The sequence below is a fragment of the Pterocles gutturalis genome, unplaced genomic scaffold (assembly GCF_000699245.1).
Source record: "Pterocles gutturalis isolate BGI_N339 unplaced genomic scaffold, ASM69924v1 scaffold20566, whole genome shotgun sequence".
Lineage (NCBI taxonomy): Eukaryota > Metazoa > Chordata > Aves > Pterocliformes > Pteroclidae > Pterocles > Pterocles gutturalis.
The window spans coordinates 20,121-39,477 of record NW_010101027.1 but is presented as its reverse complement, the minus strand read 5'-3'; the positions used below and the strand labels follow the sequence as shown (position 1 = coordinate 39,477).

Sequence of the window (19,357 nt, the reverse complement as noted above, 5' to 3'; positions counted from 1 at the left end):
ATAACTGGGATTTAACGCTAAAACCCCACACAGCTTCAAACATCTAGCCTATCTAAATAGTCTAAGCTGCCTAGAGCGTGCTAGAGAGGAACAGCATCTCTCCACTGACTGAAGCTACTTTCACCGGATTGCCCTGCGGGAAGGAGGGTGCTCTTTCTGCTAACCAAACCCGGTATTCTCCTTAAGTTGCAGTCATAAACACTGCATAAGAATTTAAACCAACATTTATGCATACATGTGCACAAACAGAACCAGAAACGAAATAAAGCAAGGAACTCTACGTACAAAGCTTAGCTCAAAGGAAAATTACTGTGGCACCACTGAATCAGATGGTCCACAGATTTCTCTCTCACACCCAGAGAGGTTAAGTATGCTTTAGATTAAAATAAATAAATAAAAACTGATAAAACAGCAACAAGTAGCCTAGAGAAATCAGCTGGTGAACTCAGGCTACACATGTATTAGCACTTAGTGGAGGAAAACATTAATGGATCAGCAGTGAGTAGTTTGTGCTGAGGACCTGAACCCTAAAATGTAGGTGTTTGTGGGGTTCACTGTGCCTGAACTCATTCACTAACTCTTCGGATAACCTGTTCAGATCATTTGTGTCTCACAGACATAATTAGATGTTCATCCATCACCATTTGGTACATTTTTGGATCATGTTTTTCTGCTTAGTTCCACCTGGAGAGAATCCAGTTTGCACTCTCCAAAGCAAAAGCATGAAAGCAAGGATGACCAGGGTAAAAAAAAAAAAAAAAAACACCACCACACCAAAAAAACACAAACAAAAAAACCACTCCTAGCCTGAACCAAAACAATAACATTAACCTACCCAGGGTCCCTAAGAAAGCAGTTATTCAAATGCATCATCTACCCCAATGTGTGCAGCTACTTATCAAAAACACTTGCCGCCGAGCCACTGTCTTGTATTTTTACATATTATTTGAGTAACATATTCTAATTTTATATAAATTTTGATACAAGATTTCTAATTATTTTAGTCTTGTCAGTTAACCTCAATAAGCTCAAGTTCCCTCCTCATGCGTTTGCTTATCTCCATCCATACATTTTACCAATGCCTTCTCAAATGCTGCTTCCATGACAACTTAATTTATAGTAAGATGAATAAAATCCTGAGGTAAAAAAAATTAAACCACCCACAAAACTTGTCACATTCAGGTTCTGGTAAAAATACTAAATTTTAATAATACCTTTCGAACATACAATTATGTCAAGGAAAGAATAAAGGCATTCAAACAATGGATATAGATATTAAATAATATTTACAAATTCCAAACTGTAAGTTGACTATAAAGTCACAAATACTTTAAATAATTAGTAGAATATAGTGTAAATTCTAATATAAATTAGATATTAACTTCATCTGTTATTTTTTCCAGCGATAACAGTCTAATCTTTACATACTATATACATTAAAATACCAAAAAGTTACAAAATTTTATTTCTGTTATTATGCAAAGAAATGGAAAATACATCAGCTCTGTCTTACTGTACAATATTCCAATTGAACTTTCTATAGTGTTCTCTGCAAAAATAAACAGCACTTTCACATGCAACAAGGCATAAAGGACAAGTCTGTCCATTAGCAAGCAGTATGCCATCTGAGTGCAAAGTAAACTAAAATGCAAGTGTCATTCAACCGTACAGTTGAAATCAAAAGTAAACTGTGGAAAGATATTCTGACAAATTTCCTGATTCAGACTGAAGTAATAATGAAAAGCATGTAAACCAATTTCCATACAGATCTGTCATTTTTAAAAATGAAAATACAGCATACTGAGAAGTTTGTCATGATGGTATCAAAGTTACTTTGACCACAAATAATGGAGGAAAAGCTGATGATCCTGTACGAATTCTGAAGCTCAGCCCTACCAATGGGCTGCAGCATCTAAGCTGCTTTTCTATTGACAGTTTAGAAAATTACTTCTGCCACTTGGAACTCCACATCAGGAGTCAGATGAGTTTCCTAGACTTCATTATGCCATTGTGTAACCATAGCTTCCACAGTGCAATGCCACAAGAAGCCTGTCCTTAAGGATTTCTTTACTTGGGTATTCAGGTAATTTGAGCATGTTGATACTGAAAAGAAATGGAGAAAAAAAGAGCCACATCACAGTTCGGCAAGAAACCCAACAGTAAAGATTTCTCATTGAAAACCCTGAACGTGTCACATTTATGGAACAAAATAAACCTCTACTGCATTACAGTACCATTGAACATTTGAATATACTGCAGGAAATTAAGAGTTTTTTCACTTCAGTAAATTGTAATACAATAATTTAACTTGAATAATCCCTTATTAATCCCATTGCCTTTAGTTAAGCAAAATGAAGTAGTAAACAATGAGCAAACATAAGATTATTTGGGTTAAAACCCACCACTTTTATGTTGTATAGTAATACTCCACAAACTGTACAAAATTTTTTTCCCTGTCTTTTAATGAAAATATTCAAAAGAACTGTACCTTTGATTGTGACTGACATGAAAAAGCCCCATTTTAAAGATATTTCAATGAGACTAGTTAACATACCACGTGCTTGATGTTGGTAAGAGATTCGCAGTATATGGCACAGCAGCAATTGTAAAATTTTGCAATCCACTGCCACCCATTATATGGGCAAAGCCACCATGAGGCACCCTGGAACTGAGAAAATTCACAGAAATTAGACCATTACAAGAATGTTATAAGCCAAAAAAAAAATCTTTATGCTGCAAATATCTCTTATTGCTAGTAATTAGACAGTTACTAATACTTTTATCAAGGCTTCCCCCCTTTCTTACCATATCAAAATTCTCATTGTCTAAATGCTTTTAATTACAATATTGAATAACACATTTGTCCTTTCACATTAGGCATCAAATAGTTTGAATGATATTTAAGATAATTCTCTTTGCAAAAAGGACTCATTTCTACAACTAGTTTTTATAACAATGTTATCTCAGTTTAGGCAAACATCTTTGTTACTTATATTTACAGTTTAAGAAATACTGCATCATAAAGAAGTTTATTCTCCAACTGCTATCTGTGCGACAACTGACCAAAGTGTCCTTGATATGTTTTTTCATTTACTACTTCAGACCAAATATTTCAAGTGACTAACAAAACCATTATATCAGTCACCTAGTGACAACCTATGGCAAAACCAGAACACACTAAAAAAAAAAAATCACTAGCATCTTCAGGAATGCATTATCATATTACTCATAATGTTTTTCCTTTTACCAATATATTATTCAAAGATTACTCAAAGTGTAAATGGACAACAGGGACAACAGCCCTCAAGCCTTCAGAGTCCCTCCCTATAATTTTAAACTAAGGGAGACAAATAGAATAAAATTCGAATATTTTTATAACATCAACTTAAGCTGGTATGCATTACAAGGTAACATGTTCACACAGCCCTCATATTAAAAACAAACAAACAAAAAAAAAACCAGCACCAAAGAAACTATAATGAAAGGATAAGGACTAAATAAGTTGAATACGAGCCAGCAATGCATCCTTGCATCAAAGAAGGCCAGCAGCCTCTTGGGTTGCCTCAGGAAGAATGTCACCAGCAGGTCAAGGGAGGTGATCCTTTCCCTGCACTCGGTTAGAAACATCTAGAGTACAGCTCCAAGCTCCTCACTATAGGAGGGACAAGGACACACTGCAGCAAGTTGAGCAAAGGGCCACAAAGATGGTAAGGGACTGGAGCACCTGACACAGGAAGAGAGCAAGCTGGGACTGTTCAACCTAGAGAAGAGAAGGCTCAGGGCAATCTGATCAATGTATACAAACACCTGGAGGAAGGAACACATAAGATGAAGCACAAGTCTCAAGACTGAGCACCCAGTGGTGCCCAATGACAGGACAGGAGGCAATGAGCACAAATTGAAATTCAGGAAATTTCCATTTAAACATGAGAAAAAACTTTTTTTACTGTGAGGTGATCAAACACTGGAACAAGTTGTCCAGAGAATCTGAGGAGTCAGCACCACTGGAGACAGTCAAAACCTGTCTGGGCAAGACCTTGAGCATCCAGGTTTAGCTGACCTTGCTCTGAGCATGGGGTTGGAACAGACCATCTCCAGAGGTCCCTTCCAGACTCACCTATTCTACAGTTTTGTAGCTAGCAAAGAAAGAATCTGATAAAATAAAATAAACCTTCCATAGAATATATAACAGCTGCCAGAATTTTGGATTACAGGTACTCACATTAAAAACAACGCTCCCATATTCACAAAATCAAAGTGACTGTAAAAACCAGGAGCAAGAATGGAAAAGAAAAACGAAGAAATGTTTCCATTCACAGTAAAACTACTTGGCAAAAATGCAAAAGAGTAAGCACTGCTATAGCTAGGACAGAGCTTGTAGTAACACTTTTTAAACATACCTTTAAGAGCTAGGTACAGTATTCAACACATAAATCTGTATCACCTAGCTTAATGACAGCAACGTTGGTCATACAGTTCTAGCACTGGTATATAAGGCAATCACTGTGGAGGGAAGTACTGATTATTTGCAGCATACTAATTCTGACATACAAATGGAATTGTGCTCACAGCCACAGTTCAAAACAGTTGTAAAGATTTTACAGTGGTACTCTTTTATACCATGGTTTTGGCACGCATTTCTAATACAGTGCTGCCTCCCCTGCAGTGACTTTTTTTTTTCCCCGTCCAATGAACTAAGAGAATCCCACATTCAAATAAGCTACAAAACACAGACTTAACTATCAAAAATTTCTCAGTCCACTATTATCTAAAGGTTTTTACAATCTAACATATTAAAATGTTTTTCATACAATAGGTCAAAATCATATAGTATGATCAGGGCTTTGAACGTTTAAAAGTAACAGACAGCTACCCACTTACGCCTCCAAGAATGTTTTCCTTACAAGCAAAACACTGCCAATATAGTAAAGAAAGCTTTCCAAACACGTGCAAATAAATAAGATCACAATATTTTACTTCTCCTACTGCCTGTGCAAATAAAATAGCTTTCAGCAAGAGCAACAACACAATTTCATAGCTTTGGAAACTTCCAACACTACGAAAATGTTTGTTCTCCTCAATCCTAATTTTTCTATCTATTTTTCCACTCTCAGATTTTGCATAAATTTACTTGAAATGAGAACTCTTTAGATGAGATACTTTAAGCCAGTTTCCTTATTTTGTTTTCCTTTTAAAAGTAGTCATACACATCTATCATATTTATCAAATATGCTGAATTTTCCTTAAAACAGTATAATGGGTTTTACAGCATATAGCTTATTACTCAACAGAAACTACAGTCCCCTAAGAAGATAAACTGCAATCCTGGTACCTGCAGAATACCAGTAAAGTAGAATTTATCATGATAAGCTGTCAACACTTCCTTCCAACTGTTAACTAAAAACCTGATCAAAAGTTGCCAATGGATTTTTAACAATAAATTAGCCAAATACTGTCATAAATACCAAAGAGACCAAGAGGAGGAAACAAAAAAAAGTAAAAGCATGTGGAATTGGCATTACCATCCCAAGCAGCTGTCAGCAGAGAAAAAGTAGGTGGTGCATAAGTAAACTTTCAGATCCTCAACATGAGGTTCAAGAATGTTTTGGCTTTGTCTTAACTGTGCTAAGACCTCCAAACACACAAAATCTGCTATTCAAACACTGCTCATGACAACTACTTCACGTTAAAAGTTGTCTCTAAATCGGTATTAATGACAAATGCAATGGTACTTCCATGGAAACTACCAAAGCAAGACTTCATTACATTGAAGAGAAGAAGGTGTAAGAATGGGGAGGAAGACACAAGGCAAAGTTTAAGAAATATTTAGAGACACCAAAGAAACACTGAAGACAATCATAAATGTAATTGTTTCATTTAATTCGCTTAATTAATTTCGTAAGTTTTTGATTGGAAAGAAAGAATAGTACTACTTCACACACACAACAAAAAAACATCAGTAAGTGAATATGCAGAAGAGATTAAAGGGAAATGGAAAAAACTATTAAATATTTGAATGCAGCCTGCCAACCAGTACATACAGAAACATATTATTCACTATGGAAACATGATGCCAGAAAAATATAACAGTTTGAAATCAGGTATACTTTTAGTGTAAAATTTTACTTCAGATGCTGACGTGTACTAGACTAACTGGTGCTTTAGCTCACAGACAACTCAGCATCTAAATCTTCCATGCCCAGAAACTAGGACTGTCTGAGGATTTATGTCCAAAAATGCCAGCTGCATACCACTAATAGAGGTAACTTTCAAAAGCTAAATTTTTATGGAAAAATACACCTATTACATTTCAATCACTGAAGAAAAAACACAAGGGGTTCCTACTAGCTGATACAGAAAAAAACCTAAGCAATTTGGTTTTAAATTCTAGCCCAGAGTTCTTAAAGGACATACCAGAAAGTTCTTTACTACTGACAAGGAATGGGAAAGAACAAGTCAGTAGATGATTTGTGAGCAAAATGAATGGTGGTCAAGCACATATTAATCAGGCAACATAATTGTTTACTTGATAGAAAGCATCCCTTAGAATCCAGTAGATTATCCCAAATGCCATGAAAATAGTGAATGCCCCTTCAGTATCATTTGGCATGTTCTAAGAAGCTTTTGAAACATGACTTTACACCTTAAAGATCCTTATTTTCCATCTAGATTTGAAATGGACTAGTCCACTAAAAAAGAAAAACCAGCAGTTGGCATGCAACAGATGTGTAGCTAGAACTGGCGTAATGATTTCTGCAGAGGACCAAAAGACAAGATCAATATGCACAGGACTAGCTTCTTAAATTGTCCATGATCCCTTAAAACAACAAAATTCATAATAAATCAAGTGAAAGCAATAGAAGTTGAAGACCGTGCCATTTGATGATACATCCATGACTGTGAAATTCCTTGGTATAAAAGACAAGGTTTGATGATCTTAATTTGTATTTTGCCACTGCTTAACCACAAAACTTACAAACAAAAGGCCAACTACTCTACTAATCCTAGAATATGAAGAAAATATCAAATTAAGAAGATGGTGCAATCTCTACCTGCCACGAGAAAAAAACCAGGATTATACAGCTCAGGTGCCACGTGTATATTGATGGATCCACTTTGCACAATGACTGTATACACCAGCTTGGCAACTCACCCAGCTCACAGGGGCATTTATTGCTCAAAACCCTCCCCCTCTGCCCTCAAACCATAAAGTAGATAAAAGTAACTTTCCCTGATGAACAACTAGAATTTAGGGCAGAAATCCACAGTCTCGCATAAGGTTACATTTTCACTTGGTCTTGACACACTGCTCTTATGTTAAATTCAGCTCAGCTTTAGGAGAAGGATGTCCTGTTTACACTGACTGAAGTGATACCTAGTTATCTCATATATTAAAGCCTACATTGATTACTGGAGAAGCCAAGAGCTACATAAATATGCAACAGGAAGAAGAATATAAAGTGCCGTTAAATTCACTACTGCCTTGTTAAAAATTGCCTGAGACAGCAACTTAACTATTCAAAGGCCTCTTGCAAACTAGTCAAGTATAATAAATAAGTAATCAATCATTTTACTGGCAGAACAGGCAGCAAAAATATTAACACACACTTTGTCTACTTTAATCAACATGTGGAACACCAAAGTATGCAAAACAGTTTCTAGTTAGGTGCTCTTGTATCATAATATGAAGTCTCTTGAATTATTTCAGAGCATTCAAACAATATATTTGTTGTTACATAAGAGTTTCTCACCTGCCAGTAACAAACTGTAATAGTAATACTCTCTCTTCCTGAGTTAGTTCTTCCACAACATCCCAGAACCACTAAATGAAATAAAAGTTAGTTTATATTTTCTATTAGATACTTGCAGTACTTGAAAAGATAATGGTAAAACAATAAATTGAATATTTATGTTTGTTACTTAAATTATGGAAATTTTCATCTGCAATTAATGCATAACTAAGTCACTTAATATAAGAATATACTGTAAAAATCCTCTAGAAATTTCAGCCAAAATAAGCTTCCATAAACACACAGAGAAAATGCAACAACAAAAGCACCTTTTTTGCATTAAAATGCAATGGTCTGCATTATTTAAAAAAATAATTTTACCTGAATAACTTGGTCTCCTCTCTCATAGCCACTGGTGTATTCTGTATTTTTTAACCAATCATTCACATCAATTTCTGGCATACCAGACAACAAAAGCTCCTTCAGAAGAAGCATACAGATTGTGATTAGTCCTCCTGACTAACAATTAATTTTAAGTGCTTATGCTATTTTAAAAATTAACGCTTTAAGAAGTATAAAAATTACAGTGCTTTCTCTGTTTAGCTGCTACCTTACGGAGCCTACAACTAAATCTGAATAACAGATTCTTGAATTGAGGTAACTTCACACAATCTGTTTAATTTAAGCACACAGTATCAAGAGTTAGAAAACACTGACAAAGAACCTAAAAGAAAAAAGCTCTGAGCTTTGGTTTGAGAAAAATCTTGAGATGTCTTGGTTACAGAAGATCAAACCACCACAAGAACTTATTGGAATTTGATTCTGTGACTCAGAAAAAGTAAAGACAACAGACAGCATCTCCTTACTTTTAAATAACTTCTGTCCTCCTGAAACAAAATATTAAAACATCTAAAGGCCACAACATCCTGATTTCACTTTGAAATTACAATTTAAGGCATTTATCACTGGCACATGAAGTTATCACATTCCAGGAAGACAGTCATTCTATGTAATTAGGATAAGCAGGAATACACATATTGAGATCCTCACAGGAAGCAAAACCAAAGTGCAACACACTAAATGCTTATTTTTTAGATGCTGAGTTTTACTTCTACATTGTTACACTACGGATGAAGTATGCTGAACAAATTATTTTTAAAAAGCATAGGCATTTCTGCTTACCAGTTCATATTCATCAAAAAGTTGGATCAAAGATGGTGGAATGAACATATGGAAGCCTTGTAAAAAGGCATTTATCTGAGGCTGAATGGCTCTTGTCATTCTAAGCTCTGTGACAAGCTGGACATATTCAGCCTGCAATGCAGAAAACAAGACATACAATAGCAAAGATATATAGTGCTCATGCAAACTCACACACAGAAATGCAGTCCTCAATACATTACAAATCTCATCTACTGTAAGATATTAAGAGTCCCTATGCACTTTTTACATGCAGAAGCAACACAAAATAATTCAGAAGGTCCTTCGGTGTTCAGAGCCCCTTCTGCTCTTCCCCCTTCCTTCCTTCCAAAGACAACTGCCCAACAGAAGTGTTTAAATTATAAAACAAACCAGTCAAAAAACAGGGACTTGGGCTAAGATAAAAGTAAATAAAACTTAGCTTGTCATGCCTGCATCTAATACAACCACTGTTGTAATCATCTAAGGAGGCAATATTTGTAAAGAAAAATATTCTATTAAGCAAACTAACATAACTCAGGAAAAAGGTAAACTTCTGACAGAATATTTGTGAGCCAAAAAGCTTTTTTGCTTTCCCTCTATCTCTGGAAGTCTAACAGAATATATTACTTATCCCTGCAAGCTTTTTCTTGTCTTAATAATAATAATTTGATTTTTTTAACAAAGTCTTGAAAATCTCCTCAGTTTTTAAAAACAAAAAAAAAATAGAAAAGCATTTATACCATAACCATACAAACAGATAATATAATTGCTTGCAGGCTTTGGAGATCTGGGGGCTCAATCCCCTTTAAAAGATGTCAGTTTGAAAAGGATACCACCAGAACTTTGGTTTTGTTGAAAACACAAAAGCCCAGGATGCAGTTAATGGAAGAAAGTTTTCAGAAAGACACACAGAAGGGCCTACATTAAAGCTGTATAAACATGTCTCATCTACTCTGACAAAATTATGCAAGTCTAATAAAGTTTCTTTACTCGAGAAAAGAGATTTCCACTTGAGAACAAAATTTATTCCTAGATTATTCAAGGTACTCATTTTCAAAGTAATGCTTTGACATCCTGATCATGATTTTTAATAATGAAATCATGAAACATATCTCCCAATTAAACCACCTCAGCTATTACCTTCCTTCAAAACAATAATCTTCTTAAAATACTAGTTTGATTTTTAATTTTAAAAAACATTAACCTCAAGTTTTAGCTTCTGAACCTACACAAAAGCAACCAAGCATTCTTTCTTTCCTCCATTTCATAAACACAAACTGAAGATCGAAATATTTCAAAATAGAAGAATATTTTTCAAAGGCAGTTCCTTACATTTACAAAAGTACAGAGGAGCTGTCATTTGGTTTGCAGTTGGAAGATATTTTTAAATGCATTACCACCATTTTATTAGGGTGAGAAGACAATTAATTTGTCAAGTGCTCTAAAGAAGAGGAATGTTACCGAATCATATCTTCAACTGCAGAGCTGCTCCCAAAAATCTTGTTTCAATCTAGAAATCTCTCCCTAGGTTGCTTCTTCTGTCAGTGAAACTGAAGACACTTCCCTTCGCTAAGGAATTAGATGGGTAGCCAAAGGAGATTAACTGCACTAGACAAAACTCATCTCTGTGAATACATCTTATGAGCTCTAGGAAGAATCAGAAACTAGCAATATCAGGATTAGTAGCAGTGTTAACACTGGTCTTCAGAAATATTTGTTTTACATCTCTTAAATCGCTGTTACATAAATCAGGCTATCCAGAAAACAGGGTTCTACACATAAAAATTCATAATTTTATTTTTTAAAAAATCCATTAAAAATATGACAAACACTTATTTTCTGCATTACAAAAATATTTACATTAAAACACTTTCATTATGAGAAAAAACAATTGCTATGCTTTAGGTGTAACAAGAAATGTTTTATACAGCCTGGAACAGCTGAGCATCCAAGCTATTAGCACTGGCACATGCTGAAAGACCTGTACCACTGAATTTACATAATATATGCCAGCAAAAAAAATGGTCAATTTGTTTTTCCCTCTGTTCACTTCATTTACATTTTATTCCCTTTCAGAAGCCTTAGGAGCACATTGCAGAACAGAAATATCTACATAATTTCAGTTTTATATACACATTCCTACACAGTGCATACAAGGTACAATCCAGCTTTCTTTTAAGAGGGGAGATTTGATTGAACACACATAAGATGAGAATCACAAATATGATGACAAAGTCTGGTCTGTGTGAGGAGTTGTTCTGTATTTTCCTTTGAGGTAAATCAAGCAGAGATCATGCTTCCTCGATTTCACAACCCCAAACACTGCGAGACAAGGATCAATGCTCATTACGATGTTCAGATTCAGAGAGCAGCTCCATTCCAAAGCTATTTGAAAAAAATACGTAATTTTTTACTGTCAAATAGCACAGGAAGCTCACAGACAGACAAGTCCTGGGAGGACAGAGAAAACCACAGGCTTGCAGAGATTTTTTTAAAATATAGTCAAATTTTGCCTCTCCCTGATTTTATTTTTTTTCCTAAAAAGTAAGTAGAAAGCTGCAAAAATATACACAGCAGAGAACAAAGAGAAATGCATAGCATGGGCACCGGACAAAGCCTGACTTTTCCCTTTGAAGTCTCCCCACTACCACGACAAAAGGCAGTTGAACCACTACGATAACCCATACTTCATTTGGAGCTACGTGGACAGGTTGCATTGTATGGTCCCACAACCATTCACCTATTACACAGCTGATGCAAAAAACCAAAATTCCCTCCTTCAAAGAAAAAAACTTTTTACAACATCTATTACTACTGCTCCTCAATAGGGTGTTTACTCTCTTTTATTCTGGTTTTCAATAAAAGGGAGATGGCTTGTTTGGGTGATGGGGGGGGGAGCATCTATTTTTGGCATGGGGTTTTTTGTGGGTTTGACAGTTTGTTTGGCTTTTTTTAAGGAATAGAGATTCAGCCATAATTTCATTTTTTAAAAAATGCTATCCTTTAAGCAGGTAATCTGCTAGTGTGCAAACACAGCAAATTCCTTTAGAAGCTGAATTTTCTTCTTCCAGAGGTATAGCAAAATACAATGAGTTTTAAAGTGATCTTTTATTCCTCAGATAAAGGCAGAAAAAAAGAAAGATATCTCTTGCAGGAAAAAAAGATGTTTTATTAAGTAAAGTAGACACTTCCCTGTTTAACCTGGTAGAACTGCTAAACTAAAACATACTGCAAAACCATGTCACAGTAAAGAAATTGCGAAAAATCCATAAACACCACTAAAACACAGATCTACAATTTTCAACAACTTGGTTTGCCACTGGGAAAATCAGTGAACAAGACAGTGCTATCTTACAGATGTTTGCTGACTTCACATTTTGCAGCTTCAAATTCAAGAATCATTTAATATTGACAGTTTCAAAGCTACCCCAAACAGTCATCTGTTTCTTACCACCTTTCAAATCAAAGCTACACAAACTCCTGTCCCCTCCTGCTACAGCTGAGGAAGGCTGATGAGCTAGAATGGATGCATCTGTTCTACACATGTTCAACCACCCTTTTCAGTCTGTGCTCCAAGTCAACAGAACAATGTAAGCTACTAAGGACTGAGGGTATCTTCATGTGGGCAAATTCCTAATTTCATGATAACTGATAACAGTTTTTAAATAGCTGTTATGAAACCACAATTTATGCCCAGTACATCTATTTTATATATTGAGAAGCTCAGGCTGCCCAGAGACAAGAATCAACATTCTTGCTTTCCTTAATAGGTAATAAGGAAATTAATCATCCACTGCCTTCACAGTTAGACTTTTTTTACCATCTGTATTCTTTCATGAATGACTACATTGCAGGAAACAGTGCAGAATCAGGCTAATAATATGTATTCCTGTTATCAGAATGACTTTCTGCCTTAGTGAAAATGAGGATTAAGCATACAAGAATCCAGTGACAATTGCTCCAACACAAACTAAAATTTTGTTAAAACAAATGCTGACACCAAGTGGCTATTTGCCAATACAGCAGCTGCTGACTGGTAGCACTGAATGAATACTGTGTACACAGAGAGTTAGGTTAGCTTAACACAAATGAAAACCAAAACACAAAGCAGACATAAGGAGTCAATGCTACAAAAAAATTGCAGGTCTGCCCATGACACTCCTGCCACTACTCAAGACTATCCAATGGGCAACTGCAGAATTCAGTTAGACTGATGTCCATCCTAACTTCTAGATAATTTTCAAAATCTGGCTGCATTTTTCCATATTAGTTTTTGAACTAATGCTGGAGAGAACCCAGGGACTTTACAAACCGTTACTATTAAAGTAAATTGAAAAGGTAGATTATTTCCATACAGACTGGGTGACTTGCAAATGGATGAAAAACCTTCCTGCAGCCTTTTACTCCATCAGTTATCCACATCTTACTGTAGAACAATCCAGTGCCACAGACAGCCCTAGCAGGCAGCACACTTTGCAACATTACCTACAGTTTTACTTTTAGCATTCATGACTTAACTTTAGCAAGTAACTTTCAGAATAAACCCTTCACTTAAAGTTGATCATATTTTCCTTCCAAAAGTTCTGTCAGAAAGAAGAACTTCAAACCTGAACAGTTATAGAGCTCTTAAACAGTACTATTTCTGTAACATGCTAAGCTAGAAAAAGCGGGAAGAGTGTTGGCAGCTTTTGTATTTTGTGCATTTCCTTCAAAACAGGTATACCATTTATGCTTCCAGTTATTAAAAAAGTCAGTCCAATTGCTTTTCTTGTACTATCAACTTCTGAATGAACCTGTATACTCACCTTGTTCTCCTGTGTAACAAGTATACTTGCACCCCCTGGCTTCAATGGCACTTCTTCCATTGCTCCAAACACATCAGTCTCAACAGAGAAAGTCAGCTCTAAACCCAGATCACTGATATCATTATCTAAAATCCACTGCAAGTTCTTTGCATACTCTGGATCAATAGATGCCACATCCTGATAATTTACAGGTATACCTAGAAAAAAACAAAAAGACAAAATCCCTCAAAAAAATTGGATAAAGCAAAAAGGGTTCTAACAATATATGGTAGAAGATTGCCCTCTAGAGAGAAACCAGAATAATGCAGTAATAAGAAAAGCGAAAAAGGGATTCACCACTACTAGTACAGCAGAACTGTATGTACTACATTTTAAAAGTATTAAAGAATCAAGTTTCCTCTGTATGTTTTTCTTCCCAGTGAAGCAAATGGCGTATCACTTGAGCAACAATTCACACAATTTTAGCCCACTAATGGATTGCAGTAAAAGCATCTAACTGTACAGAACACACAATGTTAAGTGTTTTCTAAAAAAAAAAATCTTGTTTTCTAAATAGTTTTTAGAAGCTCAATATTCTATTTCTCTATAAAATAATATATTTTCCCCAGAAAATTATTTAGAACTTGGGGGGGAGAGGGTGGGTACACAGAAACACACACAACACAACCTTTCTGTATCTAGAAAATGCTTTCAATCTTCAATTTTCTTCTTTTTAATCATGTTTGCTATGAGACCTATAAATAATTATTTACACGAATTTTACATTTTCAAACAGAACTTGCAAGTCATTTAGAAGTATTAAGAGGAGAGTTGCTAGAAGTCTGACTTTTATCCAAGTACAGAGACCGCCTATTTACAGCCCCTTCTCAGACATGGCACTCAAATCTGAGCAAGAGAACTACCCTCTTCACTACACAAGAGAGCAAGCCCCAATTACTTTAACTCTGTCATGATAGATACTTTACCAAGACAGATGAATACCTGTGGAAAGGGACAGGGGGTGAGGGTGGTAGTAGGTTTAGAGAAAAGCAAGCTATCAGGAAGTACACTCTGCTTCACCATCTTCCGTGCATTGTGAAGCGTCACCAGGGTGCCCATTAGTAGAAGTCTGAGCACGCTATGGACTGCAGAAGCCATACCCCAGAGAGTAACACAAAATTCAAAGGTTACCAGTCAGTGCAAACATGTAAGTACAAAACCAGCTACAGTATTTCCCTGGAAGAGCTGACTAGTGCCAAAATGGGTGTGTGCACAAGCTGCAAGGCATTATTTTTCTAATAAAATCAAGCAACGCTCCAGTTTAAGAGAGGGATAAATAATCTACCAATGCATTTTCTCTGTCAACTCTCTCTCTCTCAAAAAAAAAAAATCCATCCCCTATCTAGTATTTTCTAGAGGACTTTCACTTTTGTCAACTAGTAACCATATGTGCATTTCACATATGAAATGTAGAAGTAATGATGTCTCTGAGGGATATAAGCAAAACATGTGGGAAAAGAAGGCGACTGAAAAGTAGAAACCGGAGACACCTTTGGAGAATAAACTGAACTGGAGCGTCATGATAGACTACACTTGTAGTCAGCATGTTGCTAGACCAAAGCACTAAGCTCACTCTTTGCTTGACAGATATTTTACCTATCAGCAGACTCAAGCCAGGCAGTTATAAAGAAACTGTCAGATTTATCAGGACAAAATTTGAATCCCATTAAATACTGTGTATCTTTCTCTTGCTATACCCTTAAGGCACCTGTAGTTTGAAAAGGAAGAGAATTCTATCTTAGAATGGTTGTGATAAACAGGTATTTCTGTGCAACACAGTACAGGTAAGGTTTGATACAAGTTCAGTAAGTATTCAAAGATTTAAGGCCTCCAGCTCAAAAAACACTGACCCAGAAATTAATTTTCACTTTTGTTTATGCCATTTTAAGGAGCATTTTCCATTATACTGTGAAAGAGGGGACTTAAGTCTACCAGCAGACAGCACAGTTAGGAATTTATCTGCTATGTGTCTTTGTGGGTTGGAGGTTGAAATTTCCTTTTCCAAACAGAAAAGCAATTGCCTCCTTAGAAAAAAATACAAAGTAACTGGACAACAGCACTAGTGAAACTATCTTCTCCTCCCCTGTTTAAGCAGAAGGCAGGCAGATAGGAAGTTGAGAAAATCTGAAGGCCTCATTAACTTCTGACTATATTTCTGCCTCAGTTCTACATCCATAATAAAGTGCAGCCCTAATAAACATGAAGACCTATGCAATAATGTTTGATCTCACAGCAGCATACACACACAAAAATCACGCAAGCTACATATCTAACATCTTATAAAGTACGTTAATTGAGTGCTAGCTGGGTCATCAGTTAAGTTGATGATCTTTCCTTGCCTATTGGATATTGTCGTAAAAAGATCTCAGTTCAGCACAGTGAAGAAAGGTGATGCACCCACCCGAGTCTCAGAAAAGTAGACACATTTGTTCATACAAGTTTCAGCTTCTAATTAAGGCACTTCCACATCATGTTTGTTGACTAGAGTTCCTTCGAAAGAGGTTCACACTGTTCCTCAGACACAGGAGGTCTTACCACACAACTGGTGGATTCAGTGCCATCAACAGCAAAGGCTACAGGAAACAAGGATCTCAGTGCAAGGTGAGAAACTAAATGAATGGAAAGTCTCAGGCTTCGAAAAACTTCATACTCCATTACTTATGGCCTGTGACCTGGTTTTGTCTGGGACAGAGTTAAACTTTCTTCGTAGTAGCTAGTAAGAGGCTGTTTTGGATTTGTGCTGAGAAGAAAGTTGATAACATATTGACAAGCAGCTCAAGGGCATCTCTATGTCTACAACCTGGTAACTTGTACTTGGCATGAACAACAGTTAGCACAACCCATAGCTGAATTTGAAACAAAAATAAAACAAAAACCCCTCAGGAGCATCTGCTGCTGTGCAACTCGGGTTCCTTAAGCAAGAAGAGATGCACAAAGCTGAGGGAAAAGGCCTTGGAAAAATTTAAATAAACCACTACGATTGAGTCAGAAAAAGCAACTACTTTGGGAAGTGGAGGTGTAATTTTTTCAGTTCTCTGTGTCTGATAAGTAACAAGAAGTGATAAAAACCTGTGAACCTTTTGAACTTAAAGAAGTTGAATGTGCACAAACCTCTAGAGAGCTCCAGGATGCCTGTTCAACAGAATGACAAGACCTTACTAAGAGGGACTGGTAAGATCTTATTAACAGAGACTAGTCGCTGCTGTTTGGTTTGCAATAGTTACCTAGCAAAACTGGAAAAAAAAAGTAAACAATAGGTCATCTTGTCAATTCAGAAACCAACAAATCCAGCATATAATCATGAGTCAAACTAAACAAGAACCCAAATTCATTAGTAGTCACCTTCAAAAAGAGGTCACATGAGCAACACTTCACTATTCTCAAGGTGTCACTGAACAGGTGAAAAATAAGTTTTTCTCATTTGTGAGTGTCATTCTTCTGCTCACACAGAGGAATCTCCTGATTTCAGAAGCCAACCCTTAAGTCAGTGCCAAATTGTGACACACAAAGATACCTCTAATTTTAACATCGCTTTCCTATGTGAAGATGAAAGACTAGGGAAGCTCAGTTAGGCATTGCCAACACGGTGCTGCTTCAGATTGGCTGTCCTCCATTGCCTCTTGCCCAGAACACAGCCACTCTCGTGCAGCAGAAAGCAGTACTGAAGGAGAGAAATAAAATGCATCTCTTTTTAAGATGATCTTGACAAAGATGACTGAGCCTGCAACACCAACAAACTGCAACAGTGTTCCTTAAACACTTGCAGGGAGGAGAAACAAGAAACCTGAAGTTAAGACTTGATCTCTCCTGGACTTAGCAAGCATCAAATGAAGGCTGTAGGTATATAGAATGATCACAGAAAAACAGAATGAGATGTAAACAATTCCTTGAAAACCTTGCTAGATCTTAAAGTAAGGAGCGGTTCTTGAGGAAAAGTAAAACTTCCAACATCAAGCTACATTATATTTCCAAAGAAGATCAAAGAATAATGCTTAAACACAAAGGAAATTCTGCATGCAGCAGTAAAGGAATTTATGTATGTAGAGGAGTAACAGGAATGCACAGGGAATTCACCCTTCCATCACATCTTCACGCAATAGGAAAACTTCTTCATGACAACGCAGAACAAGGACATCACATTTGACAATCAAGAGACACAAAGGTTCTCAAAGAACAGAGAAGACCCCTAGACCATACATACCACCAGCTAACAGCGCTCCTTCTCTATCAAAAAGTCACATTTTTATAAAGACTTTTGACGAATCCTCTTGAATGCTACAGTAAGCGTATGAATTAACTTTCCTCAGGAAGATGACAGAATGAACCTGCACTAGTTCTGAAACACTGTCTCAGGAAGTAAGTAGTAGTTTTTGGAGTGGGTGGACAGGGAGGTTCACAACAGTATCACAGAATCATAGAATGGTTAGCATTGGAAGAGGCCTTAAAGATCGTCTAGTTCCAACCCCCCTGCCATGGGCAGGGACACCCTCCACTAGCCCAGGTTGCTCAAAGCCTCATCCAGCCTGGCCTTGAACACCTTCAGGGATGGGGCATCCTTGGTATAGATTCACCTTAAAACACACAACTGAAGAACTGCAGGCATAATGAAGAATGCTTCATAGATTTTTGACAGAGTTAAACAAACATTATCAATTTTGCAATTCTGTCCTGAGTTACCCAGGGAATGATTATTTCTATTTCTCAAGAATTACATTACACGGCAGAACAGATGAATTTCACAACTGTGATGGAAAGAATTGCATACACCACAAAACCAATTGGCTGCACTAGTCTGCCTTACAGGAATTCCCAGTCAGCAACACTAAAGACAACTAAATTATATGATTACGCTTCAGACAAATTAACGATGCCTTCCTTGTTTTTAATTTAAGATCCATATTCAAATATAAACGAAAAGATTAGCTATTTTAATAAAAGTTGCTAACTGTATAAAGTTCCCACATAGTTTTGCTAATGTATTTCCATATTTTGCAACAGTTCCTAAGAGAGACTCAGACTGGCATATCAATTACTCCCATATTATGTTGTGACTCTGATGTACATAAAAGATTACCAAGACATTCATTTCCAAGACTTTTTCCACTTTTAACACACACACACACACACCCTCACTCACAAGTAAAAAAGAAAAAGGTTTACTGCTTAGACAACTGTTACGACTAAAAAACAGGATTTTAATAAAACCATACCAAGAATATGTTTGTAGAATGACCTTGTGAAGTAGATGTTTACCAACTGCCTGTGATTCAGAGCTAGCCCCAGGATCTGGCCTGCGAAACGGAAGTAGTTCAAATGATCTGGATTTACAGAAGAGTTGCTGTTGGGCTGGAAAGTTGTTCCTATGAAACAAAAGGATTATGACGTTTTCATGCTATGTGCATTTTTTGCTCACTCTAATGGGCCATGCTTCTATCAACCTGTGAACATGCTCAAAGGAAGGATCAGAATGCATCTGCTTCCTTTCATCTGGCTCCACCCAGAGGCAGACAGGAGAAAGTCCAGTCCTGGTCTCCTTGGAAAAGACCACCTCAAACAGACATGAACTTTTCCTTTAACTTTCAGGAACTAATCTATGCCTCT

The 19,357-nt window shown here is 36.5% G+C and overlaps 1 protein-coding gene across 1 annotated transcript in view; it reads right to left on the bottom strand.

Moving 5' to 3' along the window:
- Positions 1-1,183: 1,183 nt before the first annotated feature.
- HACE1 (HECT domain and ankyrin repeat containing E3 ubiquitin protein ligase 1) overlaps positions 1,184-19,357 on the bottom strand; it is a 37,260-nt gene continuing 19,086 nt past the window's right edge. Inside the window, exons 11-17 of the mRNA XM_010081974.1 lie at positions 18,967-19,116; positions 13,718-13,914; positions 8,913-9,044; positions 8,112-8,210; positions 7,752-7,822; positions 2,555-2,668; positions 1,184-2,103 (exon numbers count right to left, since the gene is read on the bottom strand). Coding sequence (XP_010080276.1) covers positions 2,001-2,103; positions 2,555-2,668; positions 7,752-7,822; positions 8,112-8,210; positions 8,913-9,044; positions 13,718-13,914; positions 18,967-19,116 — 866 coding nt within the window. The 3' untranslated portion in view covers positions 1,184-2,000. The remainder of the gene's footprint in view (positions 2,104-2,554; positions 2,669-7,751; positions 7,823-8,111; positions 8,211-8,912; positions 9,045-13,717; positions 13,915-18,966; positions 19,117-19,357) is intronic.